This window comes from Uranotaenia lowii, chromosome 3 (genome assembly GCF_029784155.1).
Source record: "Uranotaenia lowii strain MFRU-FL chromosome 3, ASM2978415v1, whole genome shotgun sequence".
NCBI lineage: Eukaryota > Metazoa > Arthropoda > Insecta > Diptera > Culicidae > Uranotaenia > Uranotaenia lowii.
The window spans coordinates 113105266-113125746 of NC_073693.1; the positions used below are offsets into that span (position 1 = coordinate 113105266).

At 40.4% G+C, this 20481-nt stretch overlaps 1 protein-coding gene across 1 annotated transcript in view; it reads left to right on the forward strand.

Moving 5' to 3' along the window:
* LOC129751411 (uncharacterized protein DDB_G0283357) overlaps positions 1-19807 on the forward strand; it is a 492735-nt gene extending 472928 nt beyond the window's left edge. The window contains exons 3-5 of the mRNA XM_055746904.1: positions 4206-4300; positions 4380-4917; positions 14370-19807. Coding sequence (XP_055602879.1) covers positions 4206-4300; positions 4380-4917; positions 14370-15284 — 1548 coding nt within the window. The 3' untranslated portion in view covers positions 15285-19807. The remainder of the gene's footprint in view (positions 1-4205; positions 4301-4379; positions 4918-14369) is intronic.
* The last annotated feature ends 674 nt before the right edge of the window (positions 19808-20481 follow it).

A 20481-nucleotide genomic window follows, 5' to 3' on the forward strand; every position in this document is an offset into this window, starting at 1 on the left:
TTAGTCAGAAGCCATGTTGGAGTATACCTTGCGGACCGGCTCAGTTGTGGACTGAGATGTTCTATTCTTCTGGTGGTACCACCGATGCTGAGCGCCGAAGGGATACACCATGACAGACTTTACACACGCCACACATTAGATAAGTACTAAAAACCATTAATCTTAAGTACTAACAAAGGGGGGGGGGGAACGAATAAATCCAAGCCACTAAAATAACCTAATATTTTGTTGTGATATTGAGGCATTTCTTTCTGATCTGGGGTTGAGTCGGGATTAGTTTTGCGTATTGTTCTTTTGCTCTGAGTCGCGAACCTTAGCGACTGTCTGGGGTAAGGCTACTTATCTCCTCCGGTCGTACTTAATTTTGTTATAAATTTTTATCATGCAGCTGAGCTACTCAGCCGGTTGACAAGTTTTTGAAATAATAACGTTACTATGCAGCAGATTGAACCGAAAATTCATATCAAAATTCGTTTACGGATGTTCTTATTGACGGTCAATCAATTTCTTATTTTACAATTTCAGTTGGAGGGACAAGCAAAAGGGTATTTTATGCAATATTGTTGTGAAATGCGTCCCGATTATCATTCAAACACAAGCTCCTCATTACATATTAAAAGTTAAAAGTGAAACGGGTTCGCACGGGATCAGCTAGTGGAATTATAAAATACTACTTCGGGGTAAAAGAGTCTATTTAGTAATTGATTATAAGTAATGAGTCTGTGATTAAGTTTTCAAATAGATTTTCAGAATTTCAATTCTCAATCATTATTAATGCTGATTCGAGTTAAAAAAGCTGGCAATCTTTAATTTGTAGTTCTCAATTCTTAGTTTTGAAATTTTGTATTTGAATTTCATTTATCTATTCACGTTATTTATTGAGTAAGGTTTCCAGATTTTTTTTTCTGTACGTTCCAGGCCGGTCATATCCAGACAATGGGTTTACACATTTTAAACTCAAAACCGGGTACTAAAAAACATCAGCGCCTTTTTAATCTTATCTTATAATATAAAAAAAACATGCTTATTTATTTCGCCAAAACAAGTTGAAAATTTGGAATTTAGTGAAAATTGTGAATGATTTGGGAAAACCGGGCCCTTCTCCTTAATATCCGGGCAACTCAACTGGACCGGGCATTTGCAACTTTTTCTCTGAAAATCCGGGATAGTCCGGTTAAAACCGGGAAAATTGGAATGCTAGAGAAGTATCTGTATTAAGAATTCAGATGCAATAAAATTATCGTTTTCAATTTAAATAAATAGGATAGGATTGAAGCTGTTTTTCCAATATTTTATGTTGTTATGAGTCCAAGTTGTTAATATTCCTCGACATGGCCAACTTTAATTCAATTTTCATAGAGAGTTACGTTGCTTGATAACAAAACAGAGGCTATCTAAGAATTACTCTTTTCTTGTTAATAATAAACTTTGATTTTACTTTCAGCAGGTTAGCTACAGCTCAACTTTTGTGTTCCATTGATTCAAATATAATTTAATTTTAGTGTTTGATGTTTCAAATCATTATTTAAATTATTATTATTATTATTTATTGGAGACCTTTTAGCCACCCGGGTTATTCGGGCATGATTTACGGTCAATGATAAATTACATCTAGATCTTTATGCTGATGCTTCAAAAACAGTGAAAAGCAGTAAATTGTAAAATTAGTCTTCAAAAAATGCAATTTTGCCATTTGGACCTTTCCGCTTGTTCCAACAGCGGATGCCATTTTAAAATTTCCTTATTGACATATGAAAATTCTTGTGCCAGATCACAAGACTCAATTATCGATTTAGCACGATTTTATAAATATTTTGTTCAAAAAATTTTATAACATTGGCGCAATGAGCTAACGATAGCAGCAGGTTGTCGATCTATAATCTTAGTAAACAAAAAAGATACTGAACGAATCCGAAAAAAATAATGAAAACGTAAATAAAACACCGTTAACATAAAAAAATAGAAGCTCCAATATCAAAGCAAAACAAAATTCATAACCAAACCATTCGTACATCTTTCATTTGGACGCTTCCTGAAAGTTCAGACAAGAAAAAACTCCCCATTGATTTTTCAGGCATCAATTTGACACTTTTAGCTGAAAATCGCTGTACATCTCTCTTGTGTCTTAACCGATTGGTAGGAAATTCATAGTTTTTTAAACTTTCTAACGTATCACTCAAATATTATTCTCAAGAAATACTCAGCTACCTAATATACCTGATACCTAATATTACATTTTCTTGATGTACCCGGCTGTTGGTTGATTATAGAATTATTTTTGTTCCGCAAATGCAATCCTGCCGAATCTGCCTAAAAATGAAAATTTATCAAATTATATTTGAAGCTATGGTTTTGCTTACATTTTTTATGAAATTTTGGTTGTACTTACAAGCCAAACAACTACAGCTGAGGTCCGTAATCCGATTCTTACTTGTTCAAATGAATAACATTTGAATGTCAATTGAAGAAAACATTGACTACTTGATGCGATATCACATAGAAGGTTGTGATATTACACTGCACGACATGTTCGCATTCGCGTACGTCGTTTAGATGTATTATAACAACAAAAAGCCCTAACACTACGTCGTCTCCAGAAATTACATCATCCAGCGTTACATTTTTTTTTTGCTGTGTATCTCAAAGCATATATATATACATATTTTTTTTTAAATATTTTTTTTAAATGATGATCACAACCAATGCTCAAAACTGTTGACATGCTTGGATGAAAGTGAGATAATCTACCATTAAGTGTCTGTAATTCACGTTTCCATCATTGCCTCCAATCGGTCAAAATAGCAATCTGTGACTGACTGTCGAAAAAAAAGTCATGTCAATTTCCTACCCTTGAATGTGAACTTAGAGTGAAAAACTTAGTCATCTAAATTCGGAGATCATGATGGAGTTGAAAGTAACAACACTTTTTTTTCTGGGATTTTAACGCATGTGCGTACATTAAACTTTCACCAGGATTTAAAGTTTATTAACGCAAGGTTTTCGCTACGAAATTATATTTACAAGAAAGGCGATTTCATACCGTTTTCAGTGAAGTAATAACATTGGCGCTGTGATGCTTATACTAGCGTTAATGTACTCAAAATCCAGTGCAAGTTGAATTTAGGTGATCCAAGAATGTAATCTGATAAATTGAAAATTGACAAAAAGTTAAAAACAGCTACTTCTGAAAATCCGTCAAAATTGTGCGTTTCATATTTGAGGTAAAAATGATGCTGAATGTGTTAAATAAGGACAATTTTACAATCCACTATAAAAAGAAATTATAAACTGAGACTCATACAAACTTGACGATTTATTGATTGAAAAGGTCGATTTTCCACCACATTTTGACAAAAAATGTTAAAAAGTTTTGATAAAGAATTTAAAACAGTTTTGACAAGAAAATTTAAAAAAAAAGTTCATATTTAACATTATTATCTATCAAACAAATTTCTCTTAAACCACTTGAAGAATAACTCTTGGGTTATTGTTCAAGTAGTCGTGAAATATGCTTTTCGATCATATAAGGCTAAACTATCAACTTTCCGATAGCTTTGTGAAATCATTTGCAGCACATTTCGTTTAAAAACCTTTCCTTTAAAAAGAGAGAGGTAATTTGAAGTTCGAAAGCGAATGCAACTGACCCAAGGGGGCCCCGTCATACATAGTTGCAATGCAATCCGCCATCAATCAATCAGCTGGTCAATTAATTAATTTACATGTAGGTACTATTCACTACCATAAGCGGATCCACCCCGCTTTTGGTTTCCGTTTAAAATAAGAGAGAAAAAAATCAAAAAACCTACAATGTTAAACAACGAAAAAACACATTCGACCGCAGGGAGAAAGAATAAATTCCGAATGAACCGACAGAAAAGTTAATCAGTCCGGCGGCGGCGTGCAGCAAAATCACATTTGCATTTTGAGTTGTATTCGATGCAAATCGATTGACCAATTGACCGTTCTGCATCCGATACGGTTCGGTTATTCTGCATCTGAGAGCTAATTGCTGCACTTGTCGAATGATTCCATAGCTTGGCAAATTGAAATCTTTTAATTGTTTAATTGTTATAATTTTTTTTTTGGTAAGCAATATGTCACCGATAATTTTACATTCTAAGGAAGGATCAGGAAATCCAAATATAATTTTTCATATAAATTAGGTAAACTTACCCGGTTTTCCTCTCTCTGTTTTATCCTTACAGATGCTATCGGTACAGTCACCCGGTTGCGCGGGGATGGAGCGGCTCGGCGTTCCTGCCCGCAGTTCCATTGGCTCACCACCTCTCAAAGATGAACGGTACTTAGCAAATCACAGAAATCCGCAGAGGTTGACCATATAATCTAAAACTTTCTTTCTCACAACCCCTTTTTTCCAGAACGCGACGATTTCGTGTAGACTCTGGCGTGTCCGGCGCCTCCAGCAACTCTTCCGTCATCTATCAGCACCATCCGAACGTGCACCATCACAGCAATCACCATGCGCTGCGACGCCACGACCACTTGCTAGTGAACAGCAGTGGTGGCAGCAGCAACAGCAACAGCAACAGCAGCAGCTTGTCCCAATTCCAACGGCAAACGGCAGCAACGGCCGACAGTGGGAGCATTCAGAGGTTTTCGGCGTTCACGGGAGCAGCGGCAAAGGACGCCAATAGCAGTAGTAACAATAGTAACAGCAGCAGTAGCGGCAGCAATTATGGGAAGACTTCATTTCATCACCAAGGTAGCAGTGGCGGCAGCAGCAGCAACAACAGTAGCTACTATGGGATTGGAGGCAGCGGGCACAGCAATTTCAACAACAATAGCAATCTATTGTGTAGCACCAGCAGCAGCAGCAGCCGGTGTCCGCACCATGTGGCGCTGCCGGACGGGGAACGGGGACCGGATCGGGATCTGCAGATACGGTCGCCCTGTCAGGTGAGTGGATCGGTTGTTTTTATCATGTAGAGATGAAGAGATTTCTTAGACGTTATGGTAGAAAGCAATCAGCTTTGGTATATCTTTCCAATCTCAGTTTCAACTATGACATATGAGCGTATATACAAAAAATTTCGAACTTGGTTACTGTTAAAAATCTATTCAGGCAAACTAACTCGATGTACAGTATTTTTTATGATAAACATCCTTATGAGAGGTTGATAGAATCTGTACATACCAGTTAAAAAAAGATTATTTTTTTAAATTATTTTCATACTTTTTTTTTATTACAAGATGGAAATTTGACTTCAAACCATAACATCCTCGGATGTTTTTTCCACCGTGTGGATTCATCACACTTAAACTTCCTTGGACTTCATGCTACATGTGCCCACGGAGCTGTGCCCCGGGGTTTCTTTGTTATTTGTTATTTGTTTATTTTCATCAACAGATCACATATTGATCCAAATGATAGGTTAAAAATTAAAGAGAAACTACAATTACACGGAATTTATCCTAAGCACCAAAGATTCTTCTTCGGAATAATTCCCTTGAAACGTCAAAATCAAAATGATCGGAGAAGCGGTTAAACGTCCTTATTGCACCAATTAGCGCTGTATTAGCTCCGTAGTTATTCTGTCGGAGGGGAGCAAAGAGCTGAAGATTACGATTCCTTAAGCCTCGGGATCGTACGCTGAGTTGGAGTGCTTCTAGCAGTGCATGGCAGTCGGTTCTCGACGAAAGCAGATCGGCAACAATAGAGGCCCGTGTTGCGGTCCGGCGGGCCTGCAGCGTGTCGATGTTGATAAGGCAGCAGCGGCTTTCGTAGCTGGGAAGTCGGAACGGGTCTTGCCAGTTCAGATTCCGGAGAGCGAAGCGAAAAAAACGCTTCTGGATGGCCTCGATACGCTCCGAGCCATTTTGGTAGTAGGGGCACCATACAGCCGAGGCATATTCGAGGGACGATCGAACCAAACTGCAGTAAAGACTCTTGAGACAATAAATATCTTTAAAGTCATTTGTCATGCGGAATAAAAGACCCAGGCATCTGGAAGCTTTATCGACGATGTATTTTGTGTGGATCTTGAAATCCAGCCGGTCTTGCACATGCTCAACTCGTGCAACTGCCTCATGTTCCAGAAAATAATCAGCCGATAGCGGTAGCAGCTTGCGTGAAAACGAAATTACCGTACATTTGTTGCGATTCAAGGGAAGGCAATTGACATCACACCAGGCGGCGAAGATGTTAAACTGGCTCTGCAAGACGTTGACATCTTCGGGGCTGTTACGTCCGCATACGCCAGTTTTGGTCCATCAAGAAACAACAGCACATCGTTAAAGTAGATCAGGAATATGATGGGTCCTAGGTGGCTCTTTGAGGTACTCCAGAAGAGGCAGGGAATGATTCACCTGATCGTACAATAAGTTTCCGTCCTACCAGGTAGCTATGGAACCATTCCAGTAAAGAGCCGCAAATACCGATACGATCTAGTTTGGCTATGGCTATTTTGTGATTTACCTTGTCGAAAGCTGCGGTCAGGTCGGTGTAGATTACGTCGATTTGAGATTCCTTGGCAAAACTGTCTTGCACGGAAGATGTGAACGTCAACAAGTTTGTTGTCGTAGAGCGTTTGGGCATGAATCCATGTTGTTCGTTAGAGAAATAAAAATTGCAATACGAGAAAAATGGATATAAAACAACCAGCTCAAACAGTTTTGCGATCGCACATAGGGCAGAAATACCGCGATAATTGTTAACGTTCCTCCTGTCACCTTTTTTGTAGACCAGAAACATGTAGGCCTCTTTCCAAATGGAAGCAAACGTGGATTCCGTGAGCGATGATTGGAAGATTCGTTTTATAGGAGTCAGCATATGTGACATATAGCGTTTTTGAAAAGTCGCTGGAATGCCATCCGGACCTGCAGAAACACTGGATTCCAGCTTAGCAGTCGCCTTCAAGATGGTTTCGTCATTGATTAAGATGTGATGAAAGAAAGTGCTCTGACGTGGGACGTTACTAGCCGCCAAAGTCAACTGGTCCGCGGATATTGAACCAGAATCAAAAGTACTACAGAATTTGTCAGCGAAGAGGTTACAAATATCAAGGTCCGAGGTCGCCGACTTGTCTTTCAAAAACATGTAGGACGGTAAGCCCGATTCTTTCCGTTAGTCCTTAATGTACTGCCAAAACGATTTGGGTCTAGTTTTCAAACCACGCTAAATCCGGATAAGGTAGCCCTGATAACAACGCGTGCATACTTTTTTATAAGCTGCGTTAAGTTTGCGATATTGGTTTTTGGTGTGGAGAGACTTGTGCCTCAAGTAGTAGCGGAGGGCTTTGTTCTTGAGTGCTTTCATTTGTCGCAACTCTCTCGTGACCCAGAGAGCACGTAGGTCAGAGGCTGCTGAGCGTTGTGGTACGTGATGATCGATGATGTAAATAGTTGATGATATGGGAGAACTTCATAGCAGCGGCGTTTGGATCGGAAGATTCGAGTTCAGAATTTCAGTCGATGGCGTCAAGCGTTTGTGAAATAGCGACAAAATCGGCGTTCCTGAAATCGAGAAAAAAGGATGCCGGCTTCTTGATAGGAGTCACAACTTCAGAGATTTCAAGCGAAAGCAGCAGTGCCGGGTGGTGAGGAACAAGCTTAACCAGAGGCGCAGGAGCCAGTTCAATCGTATCCAATTGGGATCCGTCGTTAACAAAACAGAGATCGAGCAAGCGACCATTCTCATTCTCGAATCTGTTAATTTGTCGGAGGGTTGCTGTGTTGAGTAAGTCGAGGATCAAACTAGAGGGCGTAGTAAAAGAAGATCTCGCTGGATCAGCAAACAAGAAACCGCACTGGGAGTAACACCATTTAAGTCCGGGCAGGTTGAAGTCGCCAATAATAAGAATGTCGTCCTCGGGAGCAGTAAGGGAACACAACCGGGAAAGGTCGCGGAAAAACGACTCTGCGAAGACCGCGCTTTTGGCACGATCAGGAGGTAGGCATAAAACCCCAACGAAGAGCTTTCGAGTACCCAGATCGATACGGATCCACACTAATTCCTGATCGGTCCATGATTCTTCGTCGATTGGAGTGGCTGAAAGACCGGATCGGATGGCAATCAGAACACCCCCGCCGGTGGATTTAGTACTGTTGTGAGGACCTCGGTCACGTCGGAACACTGTGTAGTCGGAGCTAAAAACTTGACTGGTAAGAGTTCTGTCGTTCAGCCAGGTTTCGGTGAAAGCCACAATATCGTAGCTGGAGCATGAGGTGGCTAGCTGATACTCGTTGGCGCAGGAGTTGATACCGCCGACATTTTGGTAGTAGATATTTAGATGATCTCGTGACCCGACAGACACACCGGATCGTCGTTCTCAGGGCCGGGACGACTGATGCGCTGGCTGGAATCAGCGCGACTGAGTCGAAGGGCTCCGAGGTCTCCGTAAAACCTGACTCGTTGCGTCCCGGTGAAGAAGCCCGTGAAGAGGCGAGGAATAGGTGATGTTCGTGGAAGTTAACACGACAGCTGTTGGAAGGTTCGGATGACGAGAAACTCGAGAGTCTCATGCGGTTGCTTGAAGTCGAGGCTATAGAAGACTCGTAGTCCATTCTCGGTAAACCATAAGTAAACCATAAGTAGAGGTTATGTTGAGAATGATTTGCTTATTTTTGGGAAAATTTTGTCAAGGGACTATTTCATTGTTTTGCTGACCCAAAATGTTAGTAGTATATCAAATGGATTCATATAATAGGTAAATCTAAAAAAAGATAATTAATCGGTTTACAGCCCTGATAAATAGGATTTCAAAGAGACTTTTTAAGAGTGGTCCATCCATAAAATGAAAATTAATCGAGTCCATCAAAATCCAAGATGCTGCGTGGGCCAAGCTTGGCTTTAACTGTGGCGATGAAGCAAAGATAACCCTTATTTATAGTACCAGAAAGTTTTTCCTATCATGTAGTACCTTCAGATAACCCAAGCTCCTAGATTGATGCATCTGCCATCATAATCTTCCCCTCTTTATTTAACGAGGGCTCTGTGGCTCCCCTATCGCCGTATCTCCAACAAGTAAGTAGCGCGTCAGATTTTCAATCTTGACAGAATTGATACGCCACGTGGGGGGTGGTTTAGCACCCTATAGGTAACTATATATTCCGGAACAAGCATCATATTTCCCGCAGGGTGTGCATCGCGAGCTGAAAAAATAATCAGTGCACTCCAATAATAGCAGTCCTGCTGAAGCACTGTAGGTACTGGAACTCTGACAAATCTAGGATAACGACGTAGGGGGCAGAAAATAAAAAGAGAAAAACGAATAAATAGGTACACCACTAAAAGAATTGCATTTCTAGAGAAGCTCGGGGTGTACTTTCGGAAAGAGTAGTAGTTTGAGGAAGTGAAAGCTCGAGAATATGAAAGCCACCAGCTCTACCAACTGCAACCTACTATGTATTCTATCAAAAGAAGCGTACGTTCTACCCTTCTGGGTCATACATTCCTCCGCATGTCCCTAGAAGCCAGAAGCGCCAAAGTGAAACGAACCTTGATGTGCAGGGAAATTCCTGCACGTGTTCGTTTCCCCCGGTTTTTCATTTCCGTCCAGTATGGCGAAAGAGTTCAGTCGGTGGCAAATGGTATGCACTGCACTCTTACCTAGTTCCAGCACAAGAGGGCTTTCGAGGGTTCTGACTTGGCAGACTCGGAAAAGAATTTACTTTCCCCCGTAACAGCCTAGAGAGAACTCGTTGGTTATTTATAGGAAGCTCCAAGCTTCGCACCCGCCATTTCATTTTCCGAACAGCCGCGGCGCGTCCCCTTTGTAGTCTTCATCGAGGTGAAAAACAGTTTGAAAATGCCATTTCCAAAGCAATACGGGTGGTGGCCAAAACTAGAAGGGGTGGCGCTTCAAAATCTAGGTCAGTGCATGTGATTCATTTGTGAGCTGGCCTAGCTAGCTTGCTAGCAGCGATGACAGGAATAAAAGGGGCTTTTGTTTCCATCCGCTCGATGATGACTACTTTCTGTCCTTTTGTTTCCACCCGAAGAAACCGTACTCGGTTGGAAGGATTTTATGTTTATGAGAAGGGTTATGCACTGCTACTGGTGTTCGCCACACATGACAGGTCCAATCCGATGATGCCAGTCGATAAAATGGATTGCTTTGGAAACACGAATGTGGGTTCTCGTTCTAGCACTACTGGTCAACGGGCACTGTGGGTATGCATTATTAATAGGATTAATACAAAAGCCGATACACTATGTCATGTGACCTCAAAACTGTACTCAAGGTGTGGTTTTAAGCTTTTCTGGATATCTTCATAATACTGTATGTAATAAATTGAGTTGCGCTATCATCATGATTCCTTTAACCTAACATAAAGCGTACGTCTTTCGAGGATATGCTGGCTAGAATCTTACAATTGCTTTAACCACCAACCCACAGAATGTGTACCATGTATGCCGTAACCGAGAATCAATCCCGTAACCGTTGGCTTAGAAGACTTGAACGCTATCCTCTTGGTGACGGACGCCGGGTATTGAAATTTATTTCCCAAGCCAATCTCAATTGGATACTGGTGATAAAATTTTGTAGCATACCTGCAGGCGCACACGCCCAACCAGACAGCCAGCCAGCTAGGACGAAAGAATCTCAATGCACTTTTTGTGACTTAGTAATGCCTGTTTTAAGTATTTTTGTGCCATTTTTGTGACTTTCCTTACAACGTACATAAAAACTACTTTGGAACTTTCAAGTTCATCAATGAGTGCATATGGTTCACTCATGGGAATTGGACAAAATAAGTCACCTACAACGTACATATAAATCACTTTTGCAACTTTCAAACTCATCAATGAGTACATAAACCCCAGGCCCCAATACTCAAACATAAAAGAGCTTAGAGAAAAATGAGAGTGTGTATGAGTTTGCTTTTCTTCTCCTCTTTTCGCCAGTATTTTTTTGTGTTTGCCCAGTTTTGCTCAAAATGCCGTCAAAACAAGAAGCATTTCAGTACAACACTTCAAAAGTGAAAATGTGGCGGCTTCCATTGTTTACCATATTCTAAAATTCACAACAACAACTTGAAAGAGAAATTCCAAAATTTATAAAAAAATAGATTTTTTTTAACTTTTTGCCGAACAAAAATTTAAAAAAAAAATGGCGAAAATAATGAAGGATTGAACCTGAATCTTCCAGATGAACACGTTACCTTTGAACCATTCCCGATGTCTAGGTAGTTGGCTCAAAAACATGAATTTAAAATAAATTAAAGGTTTTCATTTTTACCTTTGAAAAGTAGGCGCAATAAAAAAAAAATAAACACTCAACAAAGTCGAGGTGCATTTAACGAAACCAAATTTTTTTCCGCGTACAGTAGGAAATTATGAAAACAATCTTTTATTCAAACATGGGTTTTTGTAATATTATTTTGATAATTTTTTAGATTCTAAGTATTACTTATAAATATGTACTTAATTGTTCAAACTATCGATGGCAAACTAAGCTACTATTTGTTGTTCTCTTCACAAAACACAATACTATTCATTTTGGCAACAAACCTCAGCCCTACAAAGGTTACTATTTGTTGCTCACTTCACATGACACAATACTTTTATTGTGAAAACAAACCTCATCCCTATAAAGGCTACTATTTGTTGCTCACTTTACACGACAAAATACTACTCACTGTCACGACAAACCTTAGCCCTACAAAGGGTATTTGTTGATCGTTTCACATGACACAATACTACTTACTCACTATCACGACAAAAATCAGCCCTACAAAGGCTTCTATTTGTTTCTCACTTCACACAACACACAACTGCTCATTGTGACAACAAACCTCAGCCCTACAAAGGTGACTGTTGCTCACTTCACATGACACAATACTACTCACAGTGACAACAAAACTCAGCCCTACAAAGGCTTCTATTTGTTGCTCACTTCACACGACACAATACTACTCACTATCACGACAAACCTTAGCCTTACAAAGACTACTATTTGTTGTTCACTTCTCACAGCACAATACTACTCACTATCACGGCAAACCTCACCTTAAAAAGTCTACTATTTGTTGTTCACTTCACACAACACAATACTTATCATTGTAACAACAAACCTCAGCCCTACAAAGGCTTCTATTTGTTGCTCACTTTACACAGCACAATACTACTCACTATCACGACAAGCCTCAGCCTTGAAAAGTCTCCTATTTGTTGTTCACTTCACACAACACAATACTATTCATTGTAACAACAAACCTCAGCCCTACAAAGGTGACTATTTGTTTCTCACTTCACACGACACAATACTACTCACTGTCACGACAAACCTTAGCCCTACAAAGGCTACTATTTGTTGCTCATTTCACATGACACAATACTACTCACTGTGACAACAAACCTCAGCCCCCCAAAGGCAACTATTTGTTGCTCACTTCACACGACACAATACTACTCGCTATCACAACCAACCTCAGCCCTCCAAAGCTACTATTTGTTGCTCATTTCACATGACACAGTGTTACACATTTTCACATTATACAACCAATATAAAATACCCTCGCTCGCAATACGGTTCATTGGCAAGTCCAGTCCTAGTTCGCCAGGGTTTGAATTATCAGAGAGCAACCGGAGTTTAAATGAGACACATTCTTAATCCGCCCGGTGTATTGCGGTCTCCTCCCTATCCTACCCATTTCATTTACCTAGCTTTCCCCCGCGGTGAGCAATTTTGGCCTCAAATGGGCCGTGTGATTTCTCAAAAAGCTGACGCATAAAAAATTTAGAAAACTATTTCATCATCATTTTGTATTCATTAAAAGATAACTCGATTACGTTATATCAAATTAAAAATTATATCAATGCTGTGGCATACAAATGTTGCATCTAACCCGGCTCTTGCATGACGCCCCGTTTGACGGTATTGATTAAAATTGGCCAAAATTGTAATTTACTGGTTTTGTAAACTGGCAAACTGTTAACATTTACATTGGATGATATCGACATTGGTTGATCAGGGCTATTTACAAAAATAATTAAAAGGTATATTTTGTACTTGGAGTTACAGCTACGTTGCAGATCGAAATACCGAAAAAACTGATCCAAGCAGTAACGTAAACCTCTGTACCAAAACTGACCTTCAGAAATGTCAACGAATTACTTCCATAACCAGATTTATAGCAGTATATGTTTTCCCGTTTTTAGAGCCCAATATTGAAGTGATTCTTCCAAATTTAATATTTTGATATGGTCTCCATAGAATTTAATTTCGGTTTCGTCATTCGCATCTTCAGATGATTGATTCAATGTGGTTCAAAAAAATTTTTATTTTCTCCAAAATTTTCGATGTTCCAAAACTATAGGATTTGTGTTTGACAACTCCGATTCAAGCAGGGCTGGTGCAGAAATTGCACTTTGAATTAGTGAAGTATTCCCCTTATATTATTTTCTTATGTACTAATCTGGACGTTTACGTAGCAATCCTCAGCCCATTTTTCTTCCAATCGCCGGCGACGGTTATTAAACAAACCATTCTTTCTTATTTTTGCCAATAATTCATTGCTTTGTTCACAAATTGAGAACGCCCTCAAAAAGGTTTCTTAGGGAATGTAAACAAACCATTTGAAAACTTTGATTTTGGAAACTTTGATGATGAACAATGCGAGAGATCCTTGTTCTCGTGATACGTGCGCAAGATTTTATCACGTATGAGCTGTTCTTTCGATTCCATTTCCTTGAGTTTTGATCACAGGGCTTTAAAACTTGCACAATGCAACAATGCACTATAAACTAAATCCACCGAAATTTTCATTAAATTCTATCCAACGGTTAAACAGTTAGAGCAATTTCATAGTGTGGCAATTTCATCGTGGACACACTTTACAACTCAATTAGCATTGAAGTTCCATAGAAATTCCACATGGAACCAGAAAGTTCGTAAGAGGTTCCGCATGGAATCCGGATTTTTAAGGTAGAACGCACAAATATGTTATATGCTACTTGTTTAGACTTTTTATGTTCGTTTAGAAGTCCAAACTTTTTTAAGCAGCAATTAAGGAAATCGGATTTTATTTCTCTCGAGTATCTTTTTTTCAACCAAATGTGAACTTAAAACGTACACGATTGAGTAGCTTTATATTAGTGGTTACTTGAGATGTGATTTTTGATTGCTTAGCACCGGCGAGTTGAAATAGAAGAAGAAAAAGATGATTTTCAAGGGAATTCTTCAAATTTGCAAAAAATGTGTATGCAACTTTTCGCAAAACTTGATTTTCGGTTAGCCTCGTTGGATAAATTTATGACTTGTTTTTGAAACTTTTTGCATGAATAACCTACCTATTACGCTTCCTGAGTTTTACACCTTTTGCTAATACCAATAGAACAAACTATTTCATTTCCTAAAATAAATTTCACCTTATTTATATATTCTTTCTTCTCTCGTTCCTTCCAGCAATCGGAAATTCCACGCACCTACGTGAAGGCTCCTCCGAACAAGACGGTCCGGGACGTTCCGGCCCAGTACCAATCCTCGGCCGGGCCGGGCAGTTTCGTCGGCTCCTCATCGGCGGCCTCAACCTCATCCTCCATGAGCAATCTCAACCAACAGGGCCAATCATCAGCATCAGTCGGCAGCAGCCGGTCCGGGATGGCTGCAGCAGGAACCAGCATTTCCTGTGGTGGATCGACGACGTCGGCCGGCAACACTAGTCATCATCATCATCACCACCACCACCATCATCATCATAGTTCGTTGAATTCGGTTGGTGGTGCGGGTGGTGTCAGTTTGGGCAACCGGGCGATAGTAAACAGTTTGTCGACGCTTTCGTCCGGCGGTGGTTCCAGTACTGGAAGCAGCGGGACCCAGCAGCCCAAGTCGGACAAATTTAAGCAAATCCTGCGGTTCCTGCCAGGTAACAAAACATCCAAATCATCCACTAGTGGTATTAATGTGAATAGTAGCAGCAGCGGCAGCAGCAGCAGCATCAGTAGTAGCAACAATAACAATAATGGACCTAATAGTAGTACTAGCTATAATAATAGTTGTAGTAACAATAGTAGTAACAATAATAATAATAATAGTTATCAGACGCGAAGCAATCCGTACGGAAATGGAAGTGTGGGGTTGAGTGGCGGGGGTGTGAGTGGCAGCAATCGGGGGGCAGGGTCGGGGAGTGGCAGCGGAAATCATCTAGCCGTAAGCGGAATACATAATCATAACCATCACTACCGACAATCGACGGTGTCGGTCCAGCAGAGGCAAAGTGGGGGTGGTGCTGGTGGATCAACGGAGTCCTCCGGGACGGCAGCGGGTCCAATGTCCCAATCCGCCAGCCCTAGTCCGGACACCAGCACTCACTTCATGTGACAGGACGGTCGGCCGACACCGGATAGTTGAAATGTTGACCCAGGTCATCGCGATGATCTGTTTTCTTTTTTATTCGTAAAGCTAGCAAATCGATGTCGTGATAATATTTGTGATTTTGATTATGAATTCGAAAACGAGAAAAAGGTAGGGCTGAAGGAAGCTGCAGGAGATCAGAGCTTGATCGGCCCTGCCGCGGTACTTCCGTTGCGTTCCGTTGTCGCAGCCGGCAGCTGGCAGAAGAAGCCCTTCGGTGATGGTATGGATCCGTCGTGGACAACTGCCGGAAATGATTGCTGCCGTACCGACGCTGGCGTCGGTTCTTGCCGCCACCGCCATCTGGTGGTGGTCCAGTGCGATGCAAGGTTATAAAATTGAATGATCGGGTTTAACATTCGAAAAAAAAGAGAGATCTTTCTGTCGTATGTCGAAGAGACAACACAGCGTAGTCGAGTTTCAAATCAAAAGTTAGGGAATGGACGATTCCGACGAATCCTGAAAGGTCGGAGCGCCGCTTCAACCGGAATTTGATTCCATGGGGTTGATCCGGACGCCAAGCCACGTGCGCAGTCTCTATACGTTTAGTAGAAGCGTTCGTAGAACTGAGCCATGTTCTGGTCAATCAACAACAACAACAACAACAACAAGTACAAATGTCATCTCTCGTATTTCGTAGTACGTTTGGAGCAACATAAAAAACGATCTCACTGCGATTTTATAACAAACAAAAAAAAAACCACACACATATTCGTAACCTCACATTAAAGAACGTCCACACCCAGACAAGTTCTCACTTCCGGAACACACTCACACTTCAACACAACATATATAGCTAGAAGAACATTAGATGATTAATTTCCCGCGCGCGTTCGTTCGTCTGTCGCTTCCAACCTCCTAAAATCGCTAAAAATCGTTGAAAGCGCACCACTCACTCCCCCACCCCCATGCTTCCGGTTTGCAACTCACACTGGCAATCACTTCGGCAAAACTTCGTCGGAAAAATCTTTTTTTAAGGATTTGAGAAGCCTAAGTTTCTACGTATCAGCCAAGCACACCCCTAGCCGAACTTTGGAAGAAAAACTTCTTGGAGAGTCTTCGGATTATGATGATTATGAGAAACAAATTTGAGAAATGCTTAGTTCTAAAAAGTTCCTGAACATCCAAACAGCAAAAGGAAATGTGTTTGCGAAGGTTCAAACTTTTAAAGCTCTGCTGTGGAAATGAAGTCTCATCGCTGAACCGGAAGTCAATCTATGACTTTAAGATTTGAGAATTTCATGAAAGATTAGTCTTGAGTCTATAGATTTTTTCAAATTTCAGTTTTGAACAAGCAGTAAAGTATTTAGAATAAATTTTGCACCAAATTTCTTATTCTAGGAAATGAACAATAAACTGGTGTCTCATTGTTCTTGTATAAAACTTCCATTTCAACTTGAAGATATACATTCGCAGGACACTTTTGAAGTAGAATTTTCAACATAATTTTAAATGAATGCCCTTAGTAAAACAAATAATTCTGAATCTGAGTTCAATACCCAAATTTAAGGATCTTAGTTTCCTAGTAAACCGTGAGTGGTACAAATAATCTAAGCCACGCCCACCAGGGAAACACATGAACACGATCCGAATCGTGCTTATATGTTTCCCTTCGGGGTGCGTGCAGTGATGTCAACCTTCCAGATTTTGTCTGGATCTGGACTTTTTAGACTTTCAACCAGAAGTGCCAGGTGGTTTTGTCAAAAATCAGGACACCGCGATGAAAAAATCAGAATTTTTCGGGACTCCACTTAATTGATGAAAATAACATGCAGCTCTGTTTACATTTCATAAATAAAGGCTAAATACAGGAACTGAATACGCCTCCCACTATGCAACTGAATCGAGCAGAATCTTGACTGGCCTGCAGTTTATATCGGAAAACACCATTTAAATATCATCTGAAACAAAGATTACCATCGAATAAAGTTTTTTATTAAAGATTTGTATGATGTTCTCATCATTTAACTAGAAGTTTAGTTGTAATTTAGATATTTTGGAAAATCGGGACACATCAGGACATTTTACAGATCATTTTTCAAGAATCAGGAAAATTGAATCATTTCTGAAAAATTAGGACGGTCTCTGGAAAAATCAGGATATCTGGCACCTCTGATTTCAACGGACAATTATTATAGGTGTCCAGACCTTTGGCTTTTCTATCAAACATTTCCAGACTTTTGAGTTTTAATTTTTTTTATTTCAAAACAATGAAAATTCAAAATTTTTTGTGATGAAATGATTGAAAATACATCGTTTAAGTAATTGAAAAGAGAGGAGTTCTACAAAGATGGATGTAAAGCAGGAAATTAAGCATTGAGCGTAGTACTTTCAAAATTTCATAACTTATAAAATTTGCCATCCAGACTTTTCCAGACAGTTTTTCAAAACCTTCAGATTCCTGAAAAACAGTTGGCATCTCTGGGTGTGTGTTTGTCTCAGAAGCCGACTGATCCAGATGAAAGTGCACATAGAGAAAAAAAATCGTGGATAAACTCAAACCACACCGTACGAATGTACGATTGAAACTGACTTCGCACTTTGCACATACGCAGAGATGCCTATGTGCCGGATTTTTCAGGATTTGTCTGATTTTTCGAGGCTTAGCCTGACAACCAGATAAGCCATTGGATTTCTCTGATTTTTTGAATAAGCCTGATTTTTACGAATGTGATGATAAAACGGCAGTAAGGAACTGCGTTAGATACCATTGCTGAAGTTAAAATGTGAAGGGAAGACCAAAGACCAGTCCCTGATTTTTGATTAAAAGAAATGTTGGCAAACCTGCACGTAAGCATTTCGTATCGTATTCGTATTCCTATATCTCGGTAGGCTGGGTTGCCAATGTGCCTGATTTTTCAGGGTTTGCCTGATTTTTGGAGGACAAACCTGACAACTTGAAAAGCCTCTGATTTTCCCATATTTTTGGAAACAAGCCTGATTTTCCCTGGTTTTTGTGAGTATGTTAAAAATGAGAAGTACGGAACAGCATTAAAGACATTAGTGGAGGTCACAGCTTGGTTTGATGATCCAAAAAAATCTGAGTGCAGAGTTTCAAATTCTAAGTTCTGAGTTTTAAATTATATGTTCTGTGTTCTAAATTTGAAATATTGAATTCTGAATTCTGATTTTTAAAATCTAATTAAGTAGTTCTGAATTCCAAGTGCAAATTTCTGGATCTCCAATTTGTATAATGTGCTCTGAAATTTTTATTGAACTTGAATTGTAGATCATTTAATCTGAATCTTTCGTTTGAGTTCAGACATTTGCAAACTGAATTCTGTATTCTGAGCCTTGAATTCTTGGTTCAGAATTATGACCTGAACCTGAATTCTGAATTTTTTCCGCATGCTATGTTCTGAATCAGAATTTTTTTGAGTGTTGAGTTGTGAATCTGAGTTCTGAGTCCTGAGCTCTGAAATAAGATCCTCGAATGCTAAGCTCTCATTTCGACTTTTGAATTGAGAGTCTTAATTTCAAGAGTTGAGCTCAGAATTCTGAGAATTTGGTTCTTAGTTCTCAATTCTTGAGCTTGAGCTTGAGAGCTTAGATAAACCGTACATTTCAGTAGTTGCTACTCCGTGATTGACAAGAATCATCAAAATTGTACATAGATCCAAATAAATGGGGCTTGGGATTAGCTTACCACTTTCTGTGTACACGTTTCGAAGGTTCCTTATCATATATGGTCAATAACGGCGCCGGCCACGTCCTTACGATTCATCGGGGAAAGGGAAGGATAGTTAGTTCGACTTCCGTTGCTACTAGAGACCGAATACACCTCTAAATCTCCACGGTCGTCACAGGAAGGGTGGTTTGTTAGTGAGGAAGGTAAATAAGATCTGGATTCCCTTTGGGAAGGGATGTGATCAAAGCAAAGTTAAATATTTAATGATCGTTGCGTCGCACACTATCGAGTACATCGCGTTTTTATTTAGAACAAATACGTCCTAACGTGGCAATGTCATACACGTACAATGCATTTAGCACCGGTGCAACTCACCGAAGATTATCGCGCGCTTCAAACTAGAAGAGCAAAAATGTCCTAACGTGGCATTGTCACACACGTACAATGCACTTGGCACCGGTGCAACTCACCGAATTTTACCGCACGCTTATAATGAGAAAGCAAAACGACTTAACGTGGCATTGTCATACACTACAATGCGGTTGGCACCGGTGCAACACACCGAATTTTATCACGCGTTTAAAAAGGGAAGAGCAAGAACGACCTTACGAGCCAAAACGTTCTACCGCATTATGCAAACGGAGAGAGAAAGAGATAAAGAAAAAAAAAACGCAACGCGGTTTATAAACACCGACGACGAGCACGTCAATTTTCCCCACGCAAACACACACACACACACACACACACACACACACACACACACACACACACACACACACACACACACACACACACACACACACACACACACACACACACACACACACACACACACACACACACACACACACACACACACACACACACACACACACACACACACACACACACACACACACACACACACACACACACACACACACACACACACACACACACACACACACACACACACACACACACACACACACACACACACACACACACACACACACACACACACACACACACACACACACACACACACACACACACACACACACACACACACACACACACACACACACACACACACACACACACACACACACACACACACACACACACACACACACACACACACACACACACACACACACACACACACACACACACACACACACACACACACACACACACACACACACACACACACACACACACACACACACACACACACACACACACACACACACACACACACACACACACACACACACACACACACACACACACACACACACACACACACACACAAACTCTTTGAATAATAGCTACAAATATATTCAAGAAAAATACTTAGCTGGGATCCACGATGTCGACTGAAAACTTTCTATTTCTTGTTTTCACTCCATGATGTCGCTGTCATCAGGTTGACCTCTCTTTCGCACAAGGTTGCGTTCAATAAAAATGATGTGCAACTTTAGCCTTGTAACGCCCGTTACGCTCTGTTCGAGCTTTTCACGCGTATTTTGCTCACTTTTTGAACGAAAGCTT